Source organism: Tripterygium wilfordii, chromosome 2 (assembly GCF_013401445.1).
Source record: "Tripterygium wilfordii isolate XIE 37 chromosome 2, ASM1340144v1, whole genome shotgun sequence".
Taxonomy (NCBI): Eukaryota; Viridiplantae; Streptophyta; class Magnoliopsida; order Celastrales; family Celastraceae; genus Tripterygium; species Tripterygium wilfordii.
The window spans coordinates 7,047,743-7,069,648 of record NC_052233.1 but is presented as its reverse complement, the minus strand read 5'-3'; the positions used below and the strand labels follow the sequence as shown (position 1 = coordinate 7,069,648).

General features: G+C 38.6%; 3 protein-coding genes and 1 pseudogene across 3 annotated transcripts; 2 read left to right on the top strand and 2 right to left on the bottom strand.

Annotated features, from left to right (window-relative positions):
* Positions 1–601: 601 nt before the first annotated feature.
* Positions 602–4,360, bottom strand: LOC120005581 (D-xylose-proton symporter-like 3, chloroplastic). Its single transcript, XM_038855310.1, has 14 exons — positions 4,074–4,360; positions 3,897–3,997; positions 3,331–3,409; positions 3,162–3,221; positions 3,013–3,079; positions 2,802–2,926; positions 2,596–2,697; positions 2,135–2,512; positions 1,952–1,999; positions 1,802–1,864; positions 1,591–1,671; positions 1,368–1,466; positions 1,033–1,170; positions 602–916 (listed from the first exon to the last, which is right to left on the bottom strand). The coding sequence occupies exons 1-14, from the start codon at positions 4,275–4,277 to the stop codon at positions 782–784; spliced, it is 1,680 nt and encodes a 559-aa protein (XP_038711238.1). The 5' UTR covers positions 4,278–4,360; the 3' UTR covers positions 602–781.
* On the top strand, positions 4,276–5,919 carry LOC120010648. Its single transcript, XM_038861443.1, has 2 exons — positions 4,276–4,328; positions 5,526–5,919. Exons 1-2 carry the CDS (start codon positions 4,276–4,278, stop codon positions 5,917–5,919), a joined length of 447 nt encoding a protein of 148 aa, XP_038717371.1.
* A 1,715-nt stretch (positions 5,920–7,634) lies between these two features.
* Positions 7,635–10,328, top strand: LOC120011764 (annotated as a pseudogene).
* Positions 10,329–15,216: 4,888 nt separating this feature from the next.
* On the bottom strand, positions 15,217–15,771 carry LOC120010637 (transcriptional regulator TAC1-like). Its single transcript, XM_038861431.1, has one exon. It carries the CDS (start codon positions 15,769–15,771, stop codon positions 15,217–15,219), a length of 555 nt encoding a protein of 184 aa, XP_038717359.1.
* Between the last annotated feature and the right edge of the window lie 6,135 nt (positions 15,772–21,906).

Sequence of the window (21,906 nt, the reverse complement as noted above, 5' to 3'; positions counted from 1 at the left end):
GAGTGTTTATATGGACAAAAAAGCTTAGGTGACATGTTGATGTAGATTGTCATATGAGATTGAGAACAATTGAGACCATTTTCATTGAGCTATTTAGCAGGATTGTAGATTCCACTAAGAAATTCAAAACCTAGTCTATTGAAGTGAGTATTAAGGAGAGAAATTCTCGTATGCACACTTTAAATGCGTTTGGGAAGATCTCTCAAGCTTAAGTGGTTCGACATCGGTTGATGTGGGAGCAACCACGTTTGTATTCGTTCGCTTGCGAGGGAGGACCGCCGCCGCCGTTTTTGGGGCACCCTGGTGGCTTAATAGGCCCAGATCGTTTACAAGGGTGAAGGTCTCCCGGCTTAATGTATTTCTTAGCCTCTGCGTGATTAACCATCATGACCATGCTAATTAGTGCCAAACACAATATCATTGACTTCATGTTGGATAGTCCCATTTCCTCCCAACCTTTGAGAACGAAAGATTATATATAGAGGCTGGTCAACCTTCCAAGGCCCTAAACATCGGTATAGCATGAATAACGATTAACGACTCGCGCATACGTCTATGTTGAGCTGCTAATCTTCACATAAACCACAATTGCAACAATCCATTAAACATGAAAGATCACTGATAATATTGACAAGCATCTCGCTTTATTGATAGAAGAAGAAGCCTGAAACTATTGTACAGCAGGTATCATGCAAACTTACTTAACGAAGAACACAGGCCGATTAACCATACTTGTTCAATATATACAAGAAGCTTGCTATGAAAATTTTCAAATTTTCGCTCACTTCAAGACTTTAGATTCAATTTCTTCCAAGCTCAAACCTTTAGTCTCTGGGACAGAGAACACAACAAACAAAAGTGACACCAAAGCAATAGCCCCGAAAAGGAGGAAGACATTCTGAGCGCCCAGCAATTCCTGCAACATTGACGTAGATTAATGCAGATGACTCTGCAACTGGAGAACCACAAACACGAAACACTAGCAGGACAGAAGACCAGCCATACAAGGGAAAGAGTGATAAGAATGGATACCTTCAATGGTGAGAAAGCAAAGGTCACAATGGCATTTGAACCGAAATTGGTGAGAACAGCAAGACTAATTCCTCTTCCTCGCGTTCGGAGGGGGAAAATTTCTGACACCATTAACCAACTAATTGGCCCAAAAGAGATCTGAAATACCATTTAGAGAACAGAATTGTCAAAATCAACCTTCCCCTTCATCCCATTACTGAACAAAACATGCCAACAGATTAGCTTATCAGACATGTCTCATTTTCTTGTTTTCTTATAGTTTTTACCATATCAGATCTGTGTATCATGCTTTAATACAGAATTTCGACAGATACAGCCATACAATAGATACTTGCCTGGTAGCAACCAACGTAGAGAAGCAGAGCAGCGACAGCAACAAAAGGCAAACCTCCAAGAAATTTGTAATAAGCAGAAAGCAAAAATAAGGAAACAACCTGCAGTGCATAGAAAGGAGAAACCACTTAATATTTTTCATCAACTAAAAGTGTCAAAAACATTTTTAAAAACAGAAAAACATTTGAAAGAAAATGCTCTAGGTGTAATAGTATGAATATATACAATCCCGCTAACACCCCCAATTAGCAAGGGTCTTCTTCCCAGATCATCGACTTTTAAGACAGCTATCCATGTCATCAGTAACTGCATGAGATCGGTCAGAGATGAATCAATTACTGCCAAACAGAATACTAATTAATATCGATCCAAAATTCAGATGCTATGAAATTTCAATCATGAAAATTTAATTTCATAAAATTATATAATGAGGTACCTTGAACAAACCAATGACAACTGAAACTCTGGTAGCATCAGCAGCAGCAGAGAATCCAGCACCCTTGTATAAGAAACAAACACGTTCATCGTCGTACAATATAATGGTATGAAGCATAGCTTTCAAATGTTTGTCTTAATCATCAGTTACCTGAAGGATTGCCCCAGCATAATATAGAACACTTGGTTGCCCAGTTATCTGTCAGAATCAGGTAGCAAGTCAGCAACATAGACCTCCCAGACTCTCTCAGTCATATGTTTATTGTTATGAAAGTACACAACGGTTGAGATTGATATTAAGAAATAACTCCTAGGAGGACCAAGGAATAAGCACCTGCTGAAAGAGAACCAAACCGCCACCAATTTTGAAAGCTTTTAAACTTGGCCCCTGAAACACCTCTAAGAAACTCCCCTCAGATTTCTGATCCGAATAAGCAGACCTTAAAGAGACCATGGTGTCCTCTATTTGCCTCTCAGACACTTTGTCACCGGGTGGCTGCCCCCTTAGTTTGCTCAAGGCAAAGATGGCCTGTTCTTTGTAATCTTGTATGGATCCTTTACCTCGAAATGCCCTAAGAAGTAGCCAGCGAGGGGAGGGTGGAAGAGTCCACATTCCTAGTCCCATAACCAATGCAATTGGGAAGCCGAATCCATACATGTAACGCCATCCCCCAACTGCTTCAATCTGGAAGCTTCCAACAAAATAACCCAACTGCATACAGACAACTCAGTCTAAGTTTATATCTCGAAAGAATGTGAACAGGATCAAGAAACTGTGGATTATCTCAATGGTACCAAAATTCCCAACACAATGAAGAGTTCCTTCAGAGATACTAAAGTTCCACGAATCTGAGATGGGCAAGTTTCAGCAATGTAAAGAGGAGCCCCATGCATAGCCTATCATATAACAAAAGATGCTAAGATTTTAATACAGGATAAAAGCATATTGCAATATCAGCCGACTATGCAGAAAATTTGATAGTAAGTATCCAGAAGCTCACCAAGCCTATACCAAGGCCATACAGCAGCCGGCCTACTAACAGAACACCAAGACCTGGAGCATAGGCTGTTGTCAGACCACCAAGCACATAGAGTACAGCAGCTGTGATGAGTTCCCGCCTCCTTCCTTCATGAGCCAACATATGAAATTGGATAAGAAACATTTACGAATATGCTCCATAATTGATCAGATATATTCCACGGATGATGTACCAAGAAAATCTGCAAATGCGAACGCAAGAAGAGAACCAAGAAGAGCTCCATATAAGGACCCACTAACCTACATTCAGGAAAAGGAAATCTAGTTACAGATTTATTGACACATTGTCAGCCATTGTTGGCAGAAAACAAGTTTCACATACCACAAGACCTAGCTGAACAGGAGAGAGGTTGAACCAAGTTGTGCCACTGAGATCAGGTGACTGCTCAATCATCAAATTAACAAATAACATTAGTGAACCAAAGATATCATCAAATATGATTGTCTGATAAAGTAATAAGAAAAGAACCCCTTCAGAGTCGGATTAACACCTGCAACGATATGGCAGCACCAGAGGTAGCACCTATGTCATACCCAAATAACAATCCTCCCAAAGCTGGAAAGAGAAACCTGAAAATCGCATGAATTACAGGACGCAAATGCAATAATTTTAAGCATCATTTAGAGAAGCAACAGGTTACAGACACATTGAAAGAAAAACTTCATTTAGTTAATATGATTTCCACCTTCATTTATTTTTTCACAACTCCATTAACATGAATTGGAAATTACTTGCAGAAATCTTTTGAAAATATTCAGCCATCCTTCTCAAAGTTTGAAATACGCATCAAATCAGCCCAAGAGAGGCCCAATCAAACGTCAGGATTCATCTTATCCTAAAACTTATATGAAGGTAACATTCGTATTATCATTGTAGCTTCATATAGAAACAAATCCTACAATTGCAACGGATGCTAAGCCCCACCAGAAGTGTTCAAACAATGAGCAGGAAAAAAGAATTCAAAATACCCACTAAATTGAAACAGAAAACAGATACCCACCGATCAAAATCTAGCAAACCACTAGTAAAAAAGTGTAAACAGGGATAATAACGCACGGGAGAATCACAGATGACCAAGAAAAAGGCTCCTGATATGTTGCGTCAGTTACAAGCGACTCTGCTTCCTCCCCCTCCGCGTACCCTCTTTGAGCTCCAACCTACACCAAAAAAGAGCCAGATAAGGAGAATTATCTCTTTGAAGAACAGCAAGGGAAGAAAATCAAATTGGTTTACCTTAAATTTGAGCTTTGATCGAGATAACAATGGCGTTGAAAAAATGAGAGCCTCGGCCTTGAAGTGGCGATTAAATCTTGAAAATTGGTCTTGATTACTGTAAAAGAAGAAGATGGACGATCGCGGCTTCTTCGTTCGGAAAAATGGAGGTTTTTCGGACACTGAGATCTTGAAGCGACTTTGAGTTGAGGCAGTGCAGGCCATGGAGATTGATGGCAGCAGAAACAGACGGTTGTGGGTTCCCGCCCGTTTCAGGTATTATCTCCGATAGTCTTGCTTTTTGTGGTCTACATTCTACCATCGTTTTTTGGATGACAGAGGCCCTAATTCAGAACATTCGAATGGGCCTCCAAGCTCAATCCTTGGACCACTAAGAAGTTGATCAATTAATGGGCTTACATATTTGATAGCCCAATGGGCCGTAAAGATCTAATGTAACAATGTATAGAAATACACATTGAAAATCTTGTTTTTTAATTCGTTAATATTTAATTTTAACCCGCCAACCAAATACTCAAGGCTCACAGATCAGAAAACCGATTACATTGTGCTGAAATAATTTATAATGAGTATATAACTAGGGAAAAATGTTTTTCATTGTTGTCCTTATTGTGATTCTTAGTGCTAATTCGGCCTAATAAATACGTGCCTCAACAAGGGGGCATAGTCGAAGATGCCTTTGTGTGTTGCCAACAAAATAGATGCCTCAATAGCTGATTGTTCAATGCTGGAGGGCAACAATGCAAAGGAGATAAGAACAAAAGAGTTTTTTTTGATGTTTTAAATACTGGTATCAGAATTATACCGGTTTCAAACGAGTATAACCGGTTCAACTGGTTTAGCGGTACAAAAATAAATAAATATATATAAATTACAGAGGAAATGATTAACAAAAAACCATGTTGCTTTAGTGATTAAGACTTATGATTTTCTATTTGATTGTCCAAGTTTAATTCTCACTAACTTCGAAAATTAGTCAAATTTTTATTTATATATAAACTAAAAGGTTAATTTTAGTTTTAAAAATATATAAAATTTAATTGTTTTTTGTGTAAATCAGTTTAACACCGATTCGATAAAATCGACCTGCTCAAATGTTTTTTTTTTCAATATTTAACTGTCACGGTTCAATCTGATATTTAAAATTAAATCGTGTAAGTGAAGAGTCCGATATCCAATTTAATCAGTTGAACCAGTAAATACCCACCGATATTTAAAATTTTGTTTAGTGGTTATAAAATGACAAGACATGGTTGTTTTTAATCAATGGAACCCTTACTAACCGATCTCCTTTGTTTTAGTTTCCAATGACCAAGTTTTTTAACTGACCTTTCCACGTCTTTCCTCTCTTTGCTTGTGCCCCTTTTAAATCTCTCTCTCTCTCTTTGTTTTGCCTGGCCGCCTTCATCTTGCAAAAGTCCTTTAAATTCTATTTCTGGGTTCCACACATAGTAAAGAAATGGAGGACATTGAGAACATCTTTCAAAGACAAGTGATAAAAGCCAAAAACAAGGCCAGAGTAGAGAAACCTCCCACCAGGCTACAAAGGCAAGCACCGGCTACTCTTCACCTTGATCATGTCACCACCACCATTAACTCTTTCTTAGCCCCTACGGCGATCCCCCTCCTATCGCCGCTCGTTGTATCCCCACCGCCATTGCCAGAGCAAGAAGAATTCATATTCCCTGCGAATGGTGATAGTGGAAAAACCACCCATGAAAACGTGGGTGCTCCGTTAACGATGGGGGGTGGGTGGCAACATCCGGCTGTCGCTGGATACATGGAGCCTTCAGCCATTTTTGCTTTCTTCCAGTCACAATGTGTGCTCGTGGATCAAGCAAGATGACGAATGTTCAAGTTTCTTCTTCATTTGCGTAATTGGTTTTGTTGATTTCATCACATAAAGTTGTCCGCCATTTCTCTGGTGATGTAAGTAACATCCAGGATAAGGCGGACTTTACCGTCTCCTTTATTTCCTTTTTGTGAGTATCAATATCATACAAGTACAGTAATTATGATGTCAATAACATGGGAGTATTGCATGTAATTTCCACACAGATCAATCAGAGAGAACCATTTTTACCAGGGATCACAATCCACTACCAGAAAACCGACAAATTCGGTCGCAAAATCAAGATATTCCGTCGCAGAATAATGTATGGAAAGATGTTTTTGATGATATTTCAAAAGAGGTCATCTGAAAATGATTTCAAAATATGAAAAGTTATCGAGAAGATCTGTAAATTAACTTTCAGTTATTACTTATCACAATTATATAAACTTATGATTTTTAAAATTATTTTTGTATTTTTGAAGGCATAATTAATAAATAACATAAAGAAATTTCCAGAGGCAAGCTTGGTTTTTGCCTACTCTGACTTAAATTCCTGCATCCGTGCCTGATTGTAACCTTCATTGACAACTCCCTGATAATTATATATCTTTATGGTCCAAAAAAACATACAAAAAGGGGTAAAAGTTGAAAGAGTTGGTTAATCATAACTCTCATTATCTTACCGCTATCTCTAAAATTAATTATCATATTATTTTGAAATTTTGATTATATTTTAGCATACTGTAGCTTAGTAATTTTTTTTAAAACGAGAAGATTTTGAGCATCTAACCGTATGACCCAATTATTTAATAATACTTCTGGGTAAGTATGATTTTAAGGACATATCCTCTTTTTTTTTTTGAAAGAAGAGGTCATAAACCTACGATGTATTGGAAGAGAACCAATACACAACCACTTGAAGTGGTGAATTTCTTTACTCGTAGGTAGATGAAAGTAACGAAAGGCATTGAAAAACAACAAACACTAACTAAGAACAAAAGCCCCAAGATAGAAGGGCCAGCGAACCAAAACAGGTAATAGTTAGCATATTAAAACTACAAATAATCACTGCCAAAACCCCTGAGAAGCCTCTACACGAACCGCATCTATCTTGTAACAGTGGAAGTCAGCTCTGGTGGAGTTTCATCAATCCAAGTATGAAAACAAGGGGATTCAAGGCCTCTTTTAGCCGAGAGATGAGCCGCCATGTTGGACTCCTTACAAACATGAAAAGCATCCCACAAGCAGAAAATGCAACAATAGAAGTTTGATCTCCTGAACCAAAGAACCCCAGTTCGACAGATTTTCAAAAGCTAGCTTCTCTTTTTTATAGCGTTGATCAACAGAAGACTATCTCCTTCTAATATTATATCATGAAAACTCATATCTTTAGCAAATTGTAAGGCAAAGAGGGCGGATGAAGTTTCTACCAATAAAGGATTAAGAGCGACATATCCCTTCCCCTGCAAAATCCATCTTGGGCCTGCTTTAGTGATTGGGCCTGACGAGCTGGATATCCCAGCCCAACTCGTGAGGGCCATATGGGCCAAGCAGTGTCGGGCTCATGGGTCGTCGACCCGTTTGCCATCTTTATTGGTAAGTATCATTTTAGCGACATTAGTTGAGGAACCTTTGACCGTTATTCAGGAAAATGGTTCGAGTCCCATTTTTTTGTAATTATCAACCAACATATACCTTCCCTGGTGTTATGTCGGTCATCTGAATGTCTTTCCCAATTTCCAAATACGAAGGCAATGAAAACGTCTGGTGTCTAATTTTCTTCGTAAGATAAAATTGGCCGTGTGGCAGAATTCCATTCGCTAATCATCTCCTACCTCTTCATTCAGATAAAATCCAGCTTGAAAATATCCTTTGTCGCATTGACATGGATGGCACAACTAAGATATTTCACATTCACATAGAACTGAAGGGGAGAGTTTACTTCCTTCCTCCCGATCTATCCGTCTTATCATCCATGGCTCCAGCTCTCACCTCCACTTCCTTTCTCCTGACATTCACCCCAAATTCCAGACAAGGCCTCAAGAAGCCAAGATTCACAGTGTTGGCCAAAACACCCTTCTCCGCATTTCAGCTTCGCAAAACAAAAGAGGAGCCATCGAAAGACGATAAAAGCAACAACAACGCGGCTCCTTTCAGTTTCAATTTTGGGAAGGTGCCCGATGTGAGATCTTTGATTCCAGTTGTAAGTAACCTTTCTTCAGGTTTGTCATTTGTAAATGATAGACGCAAAGACCCTGCCAATGTGTTTGTCGCTGGTGCTACAGGCCAGGCTAGTGTTCGCATTGTTCAAACACTGTTGCGTGAAGGTTTCAGTGTTAGGGCTGGTGTGCCTGATCTTGGTCAGGCCCAAGATTTGGCTCGTCTTGCTGCCCAGTACAAGGTCAGCTACCTTAGCCCTAAATCAATTTAGGTCATATTTCCATGAACTATCATTTAAAATTGTTACTCTATTTTAGTTATTATTGATTAGTTCTATATGGGTTGATTGAATAGAGAACCACAATTCCCATTTTCGTAGAAGCAATAGAGAAAATTGTGTCTCAGAATTTTATTGCTGGACTTACTAGCATTCACTTCAAATCATGTTGGTTTACCTACTACAAATAATCTCAAAAGAAGAATCAAAGTGCTTCAATGATGTTGAATCCTCGTTCCAAAATGCAGAATCGATTGCCAAAGCCATTGGTAATGCTAGCAAAGTTGTGGTCACAATTGGCCCTGCGGAAAATGGTCCTTCCTTTGAGGTCTCCCCATCAGATGCATTACAAGTTATCTAGGCAACCAACCTGGTTGAAGTAGGCCATGTCGCTGTAATCTATGATGGGAACACTGTGGCTGCATCGACTTACAATGTGCTGGATGGTATCTCATTATTCTTCAATGGCCTATTCTCGCAGTCTCGACAGCTGACTGTGACTGAGCTTCTTCAAGAACTTGTTAAAACTGATGTTAAATATACATTCAAAAAGATGAACTTGACCGATGATTTTTCACCAGAGAATAAATATAATGTTGTGGTGTCAGCAGAAGGAAATGATGGCTCATACGACTACAAAGTAACGTAATGTATGCAAGTTATTCCGTTCATTGATTCTTATTCAACTGCTAATTGCACAGGAGTATTTTCTTTGTCCTAATTTTTGTTTAAGTGCTTTGGTATGTACTGTCAGGTTGCAAAGTCTCACATAGCATCTCTGGTGGTGAACGTCTTCTCAAATACCGCAGTAGCAGAAAATAAGGTACACTAGTAAAAACCATATTTCTATTCATGCTAGCAAAGATTAAGTGCAGAGCTCTTAATAAATGAGATTAAGAGTAGTTGGTATATTCATCAAAAAATAGTAGTCGGCATATCTGAAAGAGATGCAGAGACTCAATTTTGCGTCAAAATTTTCACCATGACTGTGAAGTAACATGCGACAGTCAAACTCATGGCATAATGCTCAAATCTATAATGTCTATGTTGCAATTAAGCAATTTTATCACTGTGCCAAGACCTCAATAAAAGTCTTATATGCTTACATGTAATTATGAAATGAAATTCAAAGCGGTTTTCGACGTGATGTTGTTGATGAAACTTATGGTTGTGAATTAGGTGGTGCAAGTATCTTCAAATCCATCAGCTCCCTTGAGGTCTGTAGATGAGCTTTTTAGGTACTTGGTTCTCTTACTATATATGCATGATTTTATAGCTTTTAGCGTCTGTTATAATTTAAAGGTTAGCTAATTTGAGGAAACAGTAACTGCTCTAGTACAATTCCTGAGGATGGAAAAAGAAAAGCTTATGCAGATGCCCTTGCAAAGGCAAAAGCTGAGGAAGCTGCAAAGACGGCTGCTGATAAAGCTAGCGAAGCAGTTGCGAAGGCAAAGAAACTTGAAGATGAGGTGAAAAAGCTTTCAGAGGAAGAAGCTAGAGCTACTAGTCTAGCTGAAGAAGCTCAACAAAAGGCAGAGGCTGCAGGGAGTTTCGTGGAAAGCCTACTTAGTAAAGCAAAAGAGATGAGTTCCGGGTTTTCTTGGGAGAAAGTTGGTTCACAGATTGCAACTGTAGTTCAAAAAATGAACGATAAACCCAAAGTGCATATTGCCACTGTCTGGGGACAAGCCAAAGCTCGTTCACTGACCCCGAACAAAGTTGCTGTCCAACAATCAGCCCTAAAACTCAAGATGCCATCTTCCAAATTACCGGAGAAGCCAAAGCCAAAAGGTAAGGAAACAGAATCAAAAGCAAAGGCGAGAAAGGTGTTTGGTGGCCTGTTTCAGCAAGAAACCATATACGTTGATGATGACTGAAACAATAGTTCTTAAACCATGTCAAAGATGGACATAATATGAGGCAAGGCATGTAAGTTTGTTGCTGAAAGTACAACTTTGAGTTAACTTTTTAAAAATTATTTTTCTTATGAGAAGCTGTCCCAAGGTGTACAATTGAAGGTAAAGTTATTTTTAAGAACACTTGGCTGCTCAAGATGAAAATTGGAGAATGCAGCTACTATGACCGTTAAAGCCGATACAACATGTCATGTAAAAGCCAATGGAAGTAGTTAGTTGTAATTATGATTATCCCAAAACAAACTGAAACATCACATGGACCATCAACTAAGCAAAACAGAAACCAGCCTGTAGAAAAAATCAAACCCTCTTTAACGGTTTACTTTGTGAAGTTGTTTCTCTTCTTTCCTTTCAGGGAGAATTTCTTAAATCTCCAGTTTGTCATTAAATATTGCCTCAAAGGTTTGGCGTAATCGGGCATAAGGTGATGTCTAACTCCCATATGTTAGTATGGAGTTCGTATACTATTAGATACTGTTCTCTCAAATCATCTTTGCTGCCGATATTCTGTAATCATTGCGGGCTTCAAACACAAGTGGGATTCCTCTGAAATTTTAGAATCACAAACCAACGTTAGCCATTGAGTATTTGGGATTTCTGGTTCCATTAACAAATAGAAGAACAGAAGGAATACCCAGAGGATTAACAAATTCCTTCCGGAGCAGGGTATGCTCTGACCTTTCTTCTGGCAGAAGCTATGGCAAAACAGATGCTTGCATAACGAGATATCCAACATTGTTTTGGTGTGATCACGCGCAGTCCTGTGTTGCTGATCTGGGAGTTTCCTTGACTAAAGAGAAAGGGTTCCATCTGGTACTCATATTACTTAATTATTTATGCCTTAATCGAGTCCTAATGGATGATAAAATATAATTAACTGTAGCATTTGGACGAGCCAAAAAAATTAAATGTTATTATATTATCTGATGTTCCCCAAGTTCCTAACCATTTGTTTCATTTTACCGTGAAAGCCACAAGGAAAAAAAATTAATATTTACAAGTAAAACAAACGAAGTGGTCAAAATTGAGAACAGAGCAGAGTCAGCAACAACGATGGGGATGATGATAACAACATGCAACAATGAAAAAGTGAATTAAATAACCAACAAATTCATAAAGCAATTGACCACCAAATTTCAGAGTTTGTTCAATTTCAATTACATGAAAATAACTGATATTAATTAATTATGGTGTTAATTATTTCTTGCAGATTGATCTTCATGGGCTTCTCTCTGCACTCCCACAAGCAATCTCACTGCACCACCTCGATCTCTCGTAGAGTCTATCTTCCCCGCCATGAACCGTCACGATGCCTTAAACCATCTAATGGAAGCTGTGAGTGGCGATTCGTCGCGACTTCGACAACAAACAATTTGCTATGACATACAAAAGAACTGTCTTTATTTGTTTCACGGGGTTACTCTGCTCATATTTACGAGAAAGTCCAACCTTCAATTGTACTACAAATGCCTCTTCAAACATTTAGTTTATGAAAAAATAGGCCGAGGGAATAACATTATCCCATGCAACAAATAACGTCGAAACTGCTACGTGTGGTAGTTGAACTTGCGACCTCCTGCATTTGCGAGAAGTTACTACATACAACTTCACCATCTCAACCAAAATTTCTTTGTTAAAGGGAATAAGACGCTAACAAGTTGTGTTCAAATGTCTCCGTGAAGGTTACCAGCTTGTATCCATGATTCTTGTTGTCTTTGCAGCCAGGAGACGTGGGGGTGAAGCTATTTTTCTATTCTATAACCCTAATATTTCCTTACTAGCTCGGAAAAAATAGCTGTGAGGATGCTTTGTAAGTTTGTTGAAGTTTTTTCTTTTTTAACTCAACCATGCCTAAAGTTAATTAGTTAATGAAGCAACATATATGCATGGTCCGATTATATCTAATTTTAATTGGTTTATATTATTTTGTTTGTCAGCCTGGCACCAGAAAGAGAATGATGTGGCATTCGGGCATGTTGTAGGCAAGAATATCATGGAGATCAAGCCTGGGGATTGAGTGAAAGATGAATTAGTAGCCTAATTGTAACAAATTAGCCAAAAAGTTAATTTTGGAGGATCGAAAATTTTATGCTCTCATAAATTGTGATTAGAGACAATTTTTATCTGTACAGTCATAGTTCAAAAAAAAAAACAGTGATATGGATAGGAATCCCAAAAATTAGTATCCCAAATGTACAAAATATGTGCTACAAGAAAGATCCCCGTCCTTCACTAATAAGGGTTTGTCTGCTTTGTCCCATAGATTCGTCCTCCCAAACCCAGTCAATACTGGGCTCAAAAGGCCCTACCCAATAACCGATCCCCTGAAGGTTCAGCCCTTGGCCCAATCTTAGGAAAACCGGTTGTTGTTAGTTAGGGAGTTGGGCCTCCCTTATAGATAGCACTTCCTTACCACATCTAAACGATGTGGGATTGTACCATACTATCACGCTCCAAAATCCAACGCCCATGACGACTTCACTCTAGACCTCAGGACTCTGTCGTATTTGCCTAGGTAGCCTTCTCCGCTACGCGGCTTGGCCATGCGGGGATGGACGCCAACACACGCATAGATGGGTTGCTATGATACCATTTCGTACAAGAAAGATCATCCGCCTTCACTAATAGTAGTTTGTCCGCTTGGGCCCATGGCCCGCACAAATTTGTCCTTCCAAGCCTAACCCATATTGGATTCAGGAGGCGCAGTCCAACAATCGATCCCGTGAAGGCCTAGCCCTTGGCCCAACCTCATGAAAATCGGTTGTTGTTAGTTAGGGAATTGGGCCTCCATTATATATAGCACTTCCTTCCCACATCCCTTACCACCACGCTTCCTAAGCCGACACCCACGACGGCTTCACTGTAGACCTAAAGACTCCATCGTATTTGTCTAGGTAGCCCTCTTTGCTATGTCGCTCGGTCACATGGGGATGGACGCCCACACACGCATAGATGGATCGCTCCGATACCATTTGATACAAGAAAGATTGCCCTCCTTCACTAAAAATAATTTGTATGCTTTGGGCCCATGACTCGCACGAATTTGTCTTCCCAACCCATACTGGGCTCAAGAGGCACGATCCAACAAACGATCCCCTAAAGGCCAAGCCCTTGGCCCAACCTAAGGAAAACGATTACTTCGTTCCCACATCGCTTATCACCACACTTCCAAAGCCGACGCCCGCGACGGCTTCACTATAGACCTAAGGTTTCTGCCATATTTTTCTAGGTAGCCCTCTTCGTCACGTGGGGATGGACGCCCACACACTCTTAGTTGGGTCACTATTATACCATTTGGTACAAGAAAGATTGTCCTCTTTTACTAACAACAATTTGTCTTCTTTGGGCCCATTGTTCGCACGGATTTGACTTCCCAAACTTAACCTATACTGGGCTCAAGAGGCCCGGTCCAACAACCGATCCTCTGAAGGCCCATCCCTTAGTTAGAGAGTAGGGCCTCCCTCATATCTAGAATTTCCTTAGATGTGGGATTGTACCAATATGATGTGGGCCACTAGAAGTCCACTTAAGGCCAAGTACGAAGGAACCATTCGAAATCTCTCCCCTCACTTGCTGTAAGGGCAGAGAGAAGATACGGTGCTAGAGGGCTAGTCACATAATGAATGATTTACTTTATTTTCTACCTAAATACAAGGAGTCCGCACAAATCCACTCATTACTTGACACATCATATTTGGGATCTCTATCATTTTTGTTAGGATATGTCACACAATGATTTACTTTATTTCTCATGCTAGCCATTAGATAAAAGATATATGGCTTTTGTGATCATTAGACACAAACTATACCATTAATTTGCTCTTCACATGAGTATGTCCTATGTATAATTTACCAAATGCACTTCTTGGAGGCTGTTGATGACATGCTACACAACTAATGAATTTTTCAAAATTAATTTCTTGTGACAAATTAATTAAAACCCTATACATGAGTGCCATGTGTAAAGTTCAAGTCTCATCTCTCTCATCTTTAATCAAGTTAATAGTCTTTCATAAGTAACAAAAATTATAATCCTATCATGGTAAGATTTACAGTGTAAATTAAGTGAAAATGATTTAACTTATATAAATGTTAGAAAGACTCATTATTTTTGGTTAGTTAATCCCTTGAAGATCAAGTTTTTTCATGAAGAACTTCAAATAGGCTAACAATCAGTACTAATAGTGATTAATACTATAATCTTGATGCTTCAAATTGTCAACCAAAAGCAATAACATGCATGTTTGATATACAAGCTGGTAAGGTGTTCGATTACTCTGTTGAGCCATTTGAAACCCTAATGAAAATATGTGTGATGATTACAGTACAATGCAAAATGCATGGATTACCTTTAAAAGAACCAATTGATCGATATGATGAAACTGAAATAATAGTGTATACATACATACATATATATATGGAGCAAAAAGACCAAAAAAATATGCATGGTTGAAGAGAACAATTAATTAATTAGCCACAAGTTTCACTGCTAATATATATTTCTACGCAATGATCTTCAACTGATCAGCATATTAATTAGCTACAAGTTATAATGAACAGCTTATGTAAACCCTTTATTTCTCTAACAAGGACATAAGAAATAAATTACATCAATAAAATTATTTTTCTTGAATTGTATCTCAATATGCACTCAAGGAAGCTGAGAATTTCTGGGTTCTATGATAATTAGCCTTAAATTAAGCTTTATGTTGATGCAATTTGTCACAAAAGTTTAATCATTAGCAGAACACAAAGGATTAATATAGACTATATAGATTACACACAATATATAAAACTTGAAATGAAAATTTTGCATTATGAGAGTAGTACTGCATAATTTATCAACAATAATATTCGTACAATCACAATATGAAATTAAACAACAAAGTCAAATAATCAAATATTACAAAGACAAAAAAAAAAAATAAAAAATAGCATAATATATTGGAATTGAGTTCAAAAGAACTTTCTGGTACCCGTTGTTGATGAATCATCATGAGGAGGGTTTGGGTGAGGACCCAGCCTAAGCTCCAGGTCTAACTCCGAACTCTTGGAATCCTTGTCAAGTAGTTGACTAGTACCAGTGTTTGTCTTATCGTGTCCATGATGACTACTTGCGAGATTGGAGACAAACAAAGGCATATTTAGGAATTGTTGTCTGGTCGTGGCATCATCAGTTGCACCGCCACCAAGATTATTAGTCCAAGGCCAGTTGATCCTTTTACTTCTATCTTCGTTCTTATCGACTGACGATGGTGAAGAAGATTGCTTCATCTTGGCTTTGTCTTTGCGGTGAATGTTCATGTGGCCTCCAAGTGCCTGCGCATTTGAGAACCCTCTCTTGCAAAAAGTGCACTCATACGACCTAACAACAGCAACTTGACTTGCACCTCCACCTCTACTTGTTTGATCATCATCATCATCTGATGACGATGATGATGAAGTGATCAATGCTTGCTGCTTCTGCTTCGGATCTTCTGATGATGGATTTCTTGTCTGATCATTCTCCATATAGAATTAATGAAATAATACAAACAACAGTACAATATTTGATCAGATAGAGAGAGAGAGAGAGAGAGAGAGAGAGAATGGTCAACTGGGCTGGCAGTGAATAGGTTTTATATTGAGGGATCAGAAGGCCTGCTTCCTTCTAGACATAGACAAATGACAAAAATGACTTGTGCATATATATATAATTTTTTCAACATTTACTTTGGTAAGTCATAGGTTGATTGAAAATATCAGTTTACATGCCCTTCTTTTTTTATCAATACCAAAGTAATTAATTATAATTAACTTATATGTCTATGTATGCATGTACATATGTATGTATGTATACATGAATGATATTCTAGATGACACCGCATGCACTAAATTTTCATCCTAATTAGTACGTTAAAAATACCGAATGGTATGATTTCTGTGTTTAGTGTAGCAATACTAAGGGAAATAAACTCTAGCCTTATCAGGGGAAAAAAAAACAAAAAGGTTTTCGAGTATTGTCAATAAACGAATATGAGGCTCTACAATTCACCTCTTATGATTGAGAAAAAGTCAGACAAGTTTTAAAAATGAAAAATAAAAAATGTGGTGTGATGTGGCACACTTCCTAAACCATTGGATTTCGATTGTAAATTCCACAATTTTAAACGAATTGTGGAGCATCCAAATCCGTCAATAAACGACACATACTAGAAAAAATTAACAATGTTACATGTCATGAAATTATCTATAATAATTAAATATTATATAAAGCATTTAAGAAAAATCTAATATCCCCAAATGCTCAGAATAGTAAAATTTCCTATACTCAATTCATTACTCGCTTTAATGCATGCCTAATACCTCTAAAATATTTCTTTATTTGACGGACATGGTAAACAAGCCAGTTTATATACAACGAATTGAAAACATATTAATTTTATATACATATGTGTATGTATATAACAACTAAGTAGACCTTTGAATTCGAAAGAAAACAGCAAGAACTGCTCACAGTTTGCTTCAAGCTGGCGCCTGGGGGCTGGCAGTGGCAACTTACTCCTGTACACGCTATCTCGTGTCTATACCACGTGGAAGCTGATACTGATTAGTCGATCCGCAAATAAAATTCAAAGTCTGCATATGCAGTGCCAAGCTGCTTATGGGCCTCGAGGCCCATGGGTCATCCTAAAAGTTGTAATGCTTGTTTGCAACCCAACTACAATTTGGGGCAAATCACAGGGCCAAGCTGGTTATGGGCCTAATAGCCAATGGGTTACCCTAATGGGTCTACACGTTATACCCTAGGTCAACTACCCTTTAGGGCAAAATCAATGTGCCGAGATGGTAATGGGCCTCACTGGCCATAAGCCATCTTAAAACTTAAACGTAGCAAGTACTATTTAAAATTAATGGGCTTCCATCTAAACCCTCTCTCCGAAAATGCGGCAATGGGCCGTCAAACTCTGCATCTTCCTCGAATGTCTCACAGTCACAACATCTCCAATCATGTTCGAAATAGGATCAATTTTGAGACCCTCAAAAAGTGATCCCTAAAAGACCCCCATTTAATGTAGAGTGTTGGATGTAAAGTGGACCCTATATGTGTGTTTTTAATCCATAGTTATTTTAATATCACATAGATTTTGAGGATTTTTTGGAGTCAGATTTTGTGAGTCTCTAGCATCGTTCTACAAAATAACGGCCAGCAAAAATTATGCAAAAAAAATTCTTAAAAGTAATTTTACAATGACGATACTGGTGTCATTATTTTTTCTTTTTGCAAATTGTTTGTATTTTTTAATAATGACGCTACTGTGAACATCTTAGGGTTCTCAGATATTGCTTCTCTATGTGGATGATATGTTTTTTACGGATTTGGGGGAGAGCCGGTGCACTATTGCACCGGCTAATAGCCTGTTCAATTTTTCAACCAATGGATTAAGATCGACAGATCCGACCGTCTATAAATTATGGATCCAATTGTGGGGCCTTTCTCCTTCAATTCTCACTGCCTTCAACTCCTTTGTCCAACAAGTTATCTTCTTTGATGACAACAGAAGTGGATCTCTCAACTCCTTTGAATCTAAGGGCTTTTCCTGACAGTGTAAACAAATTTAAAGCAAAGAAAATCTTATCTCCACACTATTGCTTCCATCAATCCAAGATAACAAGATGAGGGTAGATTTGAAAAAGTGAGGAAAATCTAGTTCGAGATAAGGATTTGGGGTTTAGGTTAATCTGGTTCTAGAACTTCAAATTGAAGGTGATAGCTGACCCAAAATAGAGAAATAGATGAAATTCAAAACCCATAGCAGTAATCAAAGAAGCCCTAACAAACCCCACAACAAATAACACAAATTCGCAACAAACCCAAGTACAATAAGAAGAAGAGCATTCTCCACTCTAGTGCTTTCATCAATCGAAGATAACGAGAGTGATGAAGGTAGATTTGAAAGTTGAGGAAAATCTCGTTTGAGATGAGGTAGAGAAGAAAAAGTGAGGAGAGAGGAGTAGTAGAGAGAGTCAATTTTGTTCTAATCTCAAACTTCAAGAGTCAAGACCCAATTTTTTTGTCCTTTAACTTAAATCGTTTGATCTATATATGTTAATCCAACGGCTGAAAAATTGAACAGGTTATTAGCCAGTGCAATAGTGCACTGGCTCTCCCCCCAATCCGTTTTTTACAGGGGCGAGTGTTCAACTTGTTGATAGGTTCATCACCATTCCCAAGAAAAAAAGTTTGCTATTAAGGATCCCAGACCCTGTTTCATCATTTTTTGGGTATTGAAATCACTGGCACCATCTCAAGGTTACATCCTCAAGCTCGTTATGCTTTAACTATTTTAGAGAAAATCCACATGAGTGACTGTAAACCAATGAATACTCTAATTGAATCAAAAACAAAAGGGATCCAAAATAACACTACCATTGCCGACCCTAACTATTTCCATAGTATTGTTAGTGTTCTCCAATATCTAACACTTACCTGTCCTAATATATCATGGAGGTGTGTAGACCGGAACTTTAAGGTCAAACCATTAACCGAACCAACGGTTTCGCATATTATGAAATTGAAATAGTTCATAAACACCACAATCGATAATTATGATTAATTAGTGTAACCGATTTAGTTACCATCAGATTACGACTATGATGGTGCACAACTGCCAACAAATACTTATTATAAAGATTATGCTAGTATACAAGTCGAGGTAATTTTTTGAAAGGATCTGGGGTTCTCAAATTCGATGGTAATTACGGAATCTACAATTCTACAATCCTAACCGCTCATTTAATCCAACAATAGAGATGCAGCCATATGTGCATTGTAAATTTAGGTTTATTACAGGATATGATATCTATGTCAATTAGGATTTATTCTCCATTATTCTCTTTCCTATTGTATATACAATTGAATCTTGATAATTATGGGATGCACATCCTTAGGCTTAGATATAGGGATTGATGTAGAGATTGTAGGGATTGACGTAGAAATTGACCTTCATGTTTGTACATATATATTGTAATATACCCATGGTTTGAATAACACTTTCTATTCAACCACTTACTCTCTGTTCAATCACTTGCTCTCTGTTTCTTATGATGGTATCAGAGCGAGGTCATCTCATTGCCTAACTCCATTGTTTTAGCCTATTTTCTCTTCGTCACCATGGCACAAGAAGAACCTCAATCAACAAAATCTCAAAACTCCAACACCATTGCCAACAAGAATCTGAGTGTGGACCCAACGCATCCATATTATGTTCACCATTCAGACCACCCTGGTCTTATGCTCGTTCCCACAAGGCTAGATGGCACCAACTATCCATCATGGAGTAAATCTATGATTCATGCACTCACAGCAAAGAATAAGATTGGCTTCATCAACGGAACTATCAAACCTCCCTCAGCAACAGAGCAACCAACCGATTATAATCTATGGAACCAGTGCAATAGCATGATATTATCATGGTTTGCACATTCAATTGATCCTCACCTTTCAAAATCCGTGGTTCGTGCCAAGACCGTTCAACAAGTGTGGGAAGATTTCAAAGAACAGTTTTCTCAAAAGAATGCACCAACAATATATCAAATACAAAAGTCCATCGCTTCGCTGACACAAGGTTCAATGACGGTTGCCGATTATTATGCAAAACGCAAAGATCTTTGGGATGAATTGGATTCATATCAAACACCACCTACATGTGATCAGGCTCATCAACATGACAAACAAAAGGATGAAGATCGGATGATGCAGTTTCTCATGGGTCTCAACGACACCTTCAATGCTGTACGCAGCAATATTCTTATGATGACACCACTACCCAATGTTCGTCAAGCCTATTCACTTGTTGTTCAGGATGAAACACAACGTCAGCTGGGATCTGAACATACGGACAACTTCTCTATTGCCGCTACTGTGCAAGGTCGCTCTCATAATACCTCCAACCACTCAAAACGCTGCAATCATTGTAATCGGGATGGTCACACAATTGATGAATGTTGAACACTTAAATTTCACTGCAGCCACTGTGATAAGCGCGAACACACAAATGACCACTGCAAATTCAAGAATGGTACTTGGTTTCCCAACAATAGAGGAGGCCAACAAAACAGGCATTCCCAAGGGCAAAATCGTGGACCTAATAACAACCGATCCTATCAAGGACAACACTCCAAGAATTCGTGTGGTTTTCCTACTGCACATGCAGCAGACACTACCTCTTTCTCATCAAACCAATTCAACTTCCATGGTGAAAACCCGACTCTAGATCAACAACCTGCTTCGGCTAATCCCCTTCATGGTCTTTCTACAACCCAACTCCAACAACTGGCTCAAGTCTTTTCCATAATGAATTCAAATCACTCCTCGGGTAATAGCGATGCTTATGCAAAAGCCGCAGGTCTGTTTACTTCTTCTGTTGCCTCAATTAATTTTGTGTTTACCAAGCCATGGATTCTAGATAGTGGGGCCATTGATCACATTACACCTGACCTTACACTTTTCACCACTACAGAAAAATCATCCTTGCCTCTTGTCAATTTACCTACCGGTTCTTCTGCCCCTATAACGTCCACTGGAACCATACCATTTAATCCAGACATCACACTAAACAAAGTGTTATGTGTTCCTTCCTTTCATGTAAACTTAATGTCTGCTAGTAAAATCACCAATTCTCTCAATTGTTGTGTCATCTTATTCCCCACCTTTTGTGTTTTGCAGGACTTGGCTACGGGGAAGATGATTGGCAAGGGTGAACAGCGTGGTGGTCTCTATTACATGTCCCCGCTACCCAAAACACCTCTCTCAAATCAAGTTTCTCGTCCATCCAAGCTATGGCACATGCGACTTGGGCATCCATCACCTTCCCGCCTTAAATTAGTTTCCTCTTTATTGTCATCTAATAAAGTCTCTTTTGATCATAATTGTACTGTTTGTCCCATGGCCAAACAAACCAGACTACCTTTTCCTACAAGTTCAATATCAACTACTGCTCCCTTTGATTTAATACCTTGTGACATTTGGGGACCTCACAAAGTTCCCACACATTCAGGGGCACGTTTCTTTCTCACCATTGTCGATGATTTCACTCGTTGTACTTGGCTTTTTTTGATGCAACATAAATCGGACACCCAACAGCTTCTCAAATCCTTTTTTACTTTTGTCCAAGTTCAATTTCATGCTCAAATTAAAGCCATTCGAGTGGATAATGGATCTGAATTTTTTTCCGTGCGACATTTTTTCCAAACTAATGGAGTTGAATACCAGCGTACTTGCGTTTACACTCCACAACAAAATGGAGTTGTAGAGCGCAAACATCGCCATATTCTTACTGTTGCCCGTGCACTACTTTTCCAATCTCATTTACCTATCTTCTTTTGGGGTGAATGTGTCATGACTGCCGTTTACCTTATTAACCAGCTTCCATCCCCAATACTTTCTAACAAATCACCATTCCAATTACTATATAATCGTCCACCTTCTCTCGATCATTTGCGAGTTTTTGGTTGTCTTTGCTATGCAACTACCCTTCACCATCTTCATAAATTTGACCCCCGTGCCCATACATGTGTTTTTGTGGGCTATCCCACAGGCCAAAAAGGATACAAACTCTACAACCTGACAACCAAACAATTCCTTGTCAGTCGTGATGTCAAGTT

Bases quoted from the DNA above. Each gene is read 5' to 3' on its own strand.
- LOC120010637 (XM_038861431.1), bottom strand. From the start codon at position 15,771: ATGGAGAATGATCAGACAAGAAATCCATCATCAGAAGATCCGAAGCAG.
- LOC120005581 (XM_038855310.1), bottom strand. From the start codon at position 4,277: ATGGCCTGCACTGCCTCAACTCAAAGTCGCTTCAAGATCTCAGTGTCC. The intron at 2,698-2,801 runs GTGAGCTTCTGG...GTTATATGATAG, and splicing joins ATGGCCTTGGTATAGGCTTG to GCTATGCATGGGGCTCCTCT. The intron at 1,171-1,367 runs GCAAGTATCTAT...ATGGTATTTCAG, and splicing joins TCTACGTTGGTTGCTACCAG to ATCTCTTTTGGGCCAATTAG.
- LOC120010648 (XM_038861443.1), top strand. From the start codon at position 4,276: ATGGAGATTGATGGCAGCAGAAACAGACGGTTGTGGGTTCCCGCCCGT. The intron at 4,329-5,525 runs GTATTATCTCCG...TTCCACACATAG, and splicing joins TGGGTTCCCGCCCGTTTCAG to TAAAGAAATGGAGGACATTG.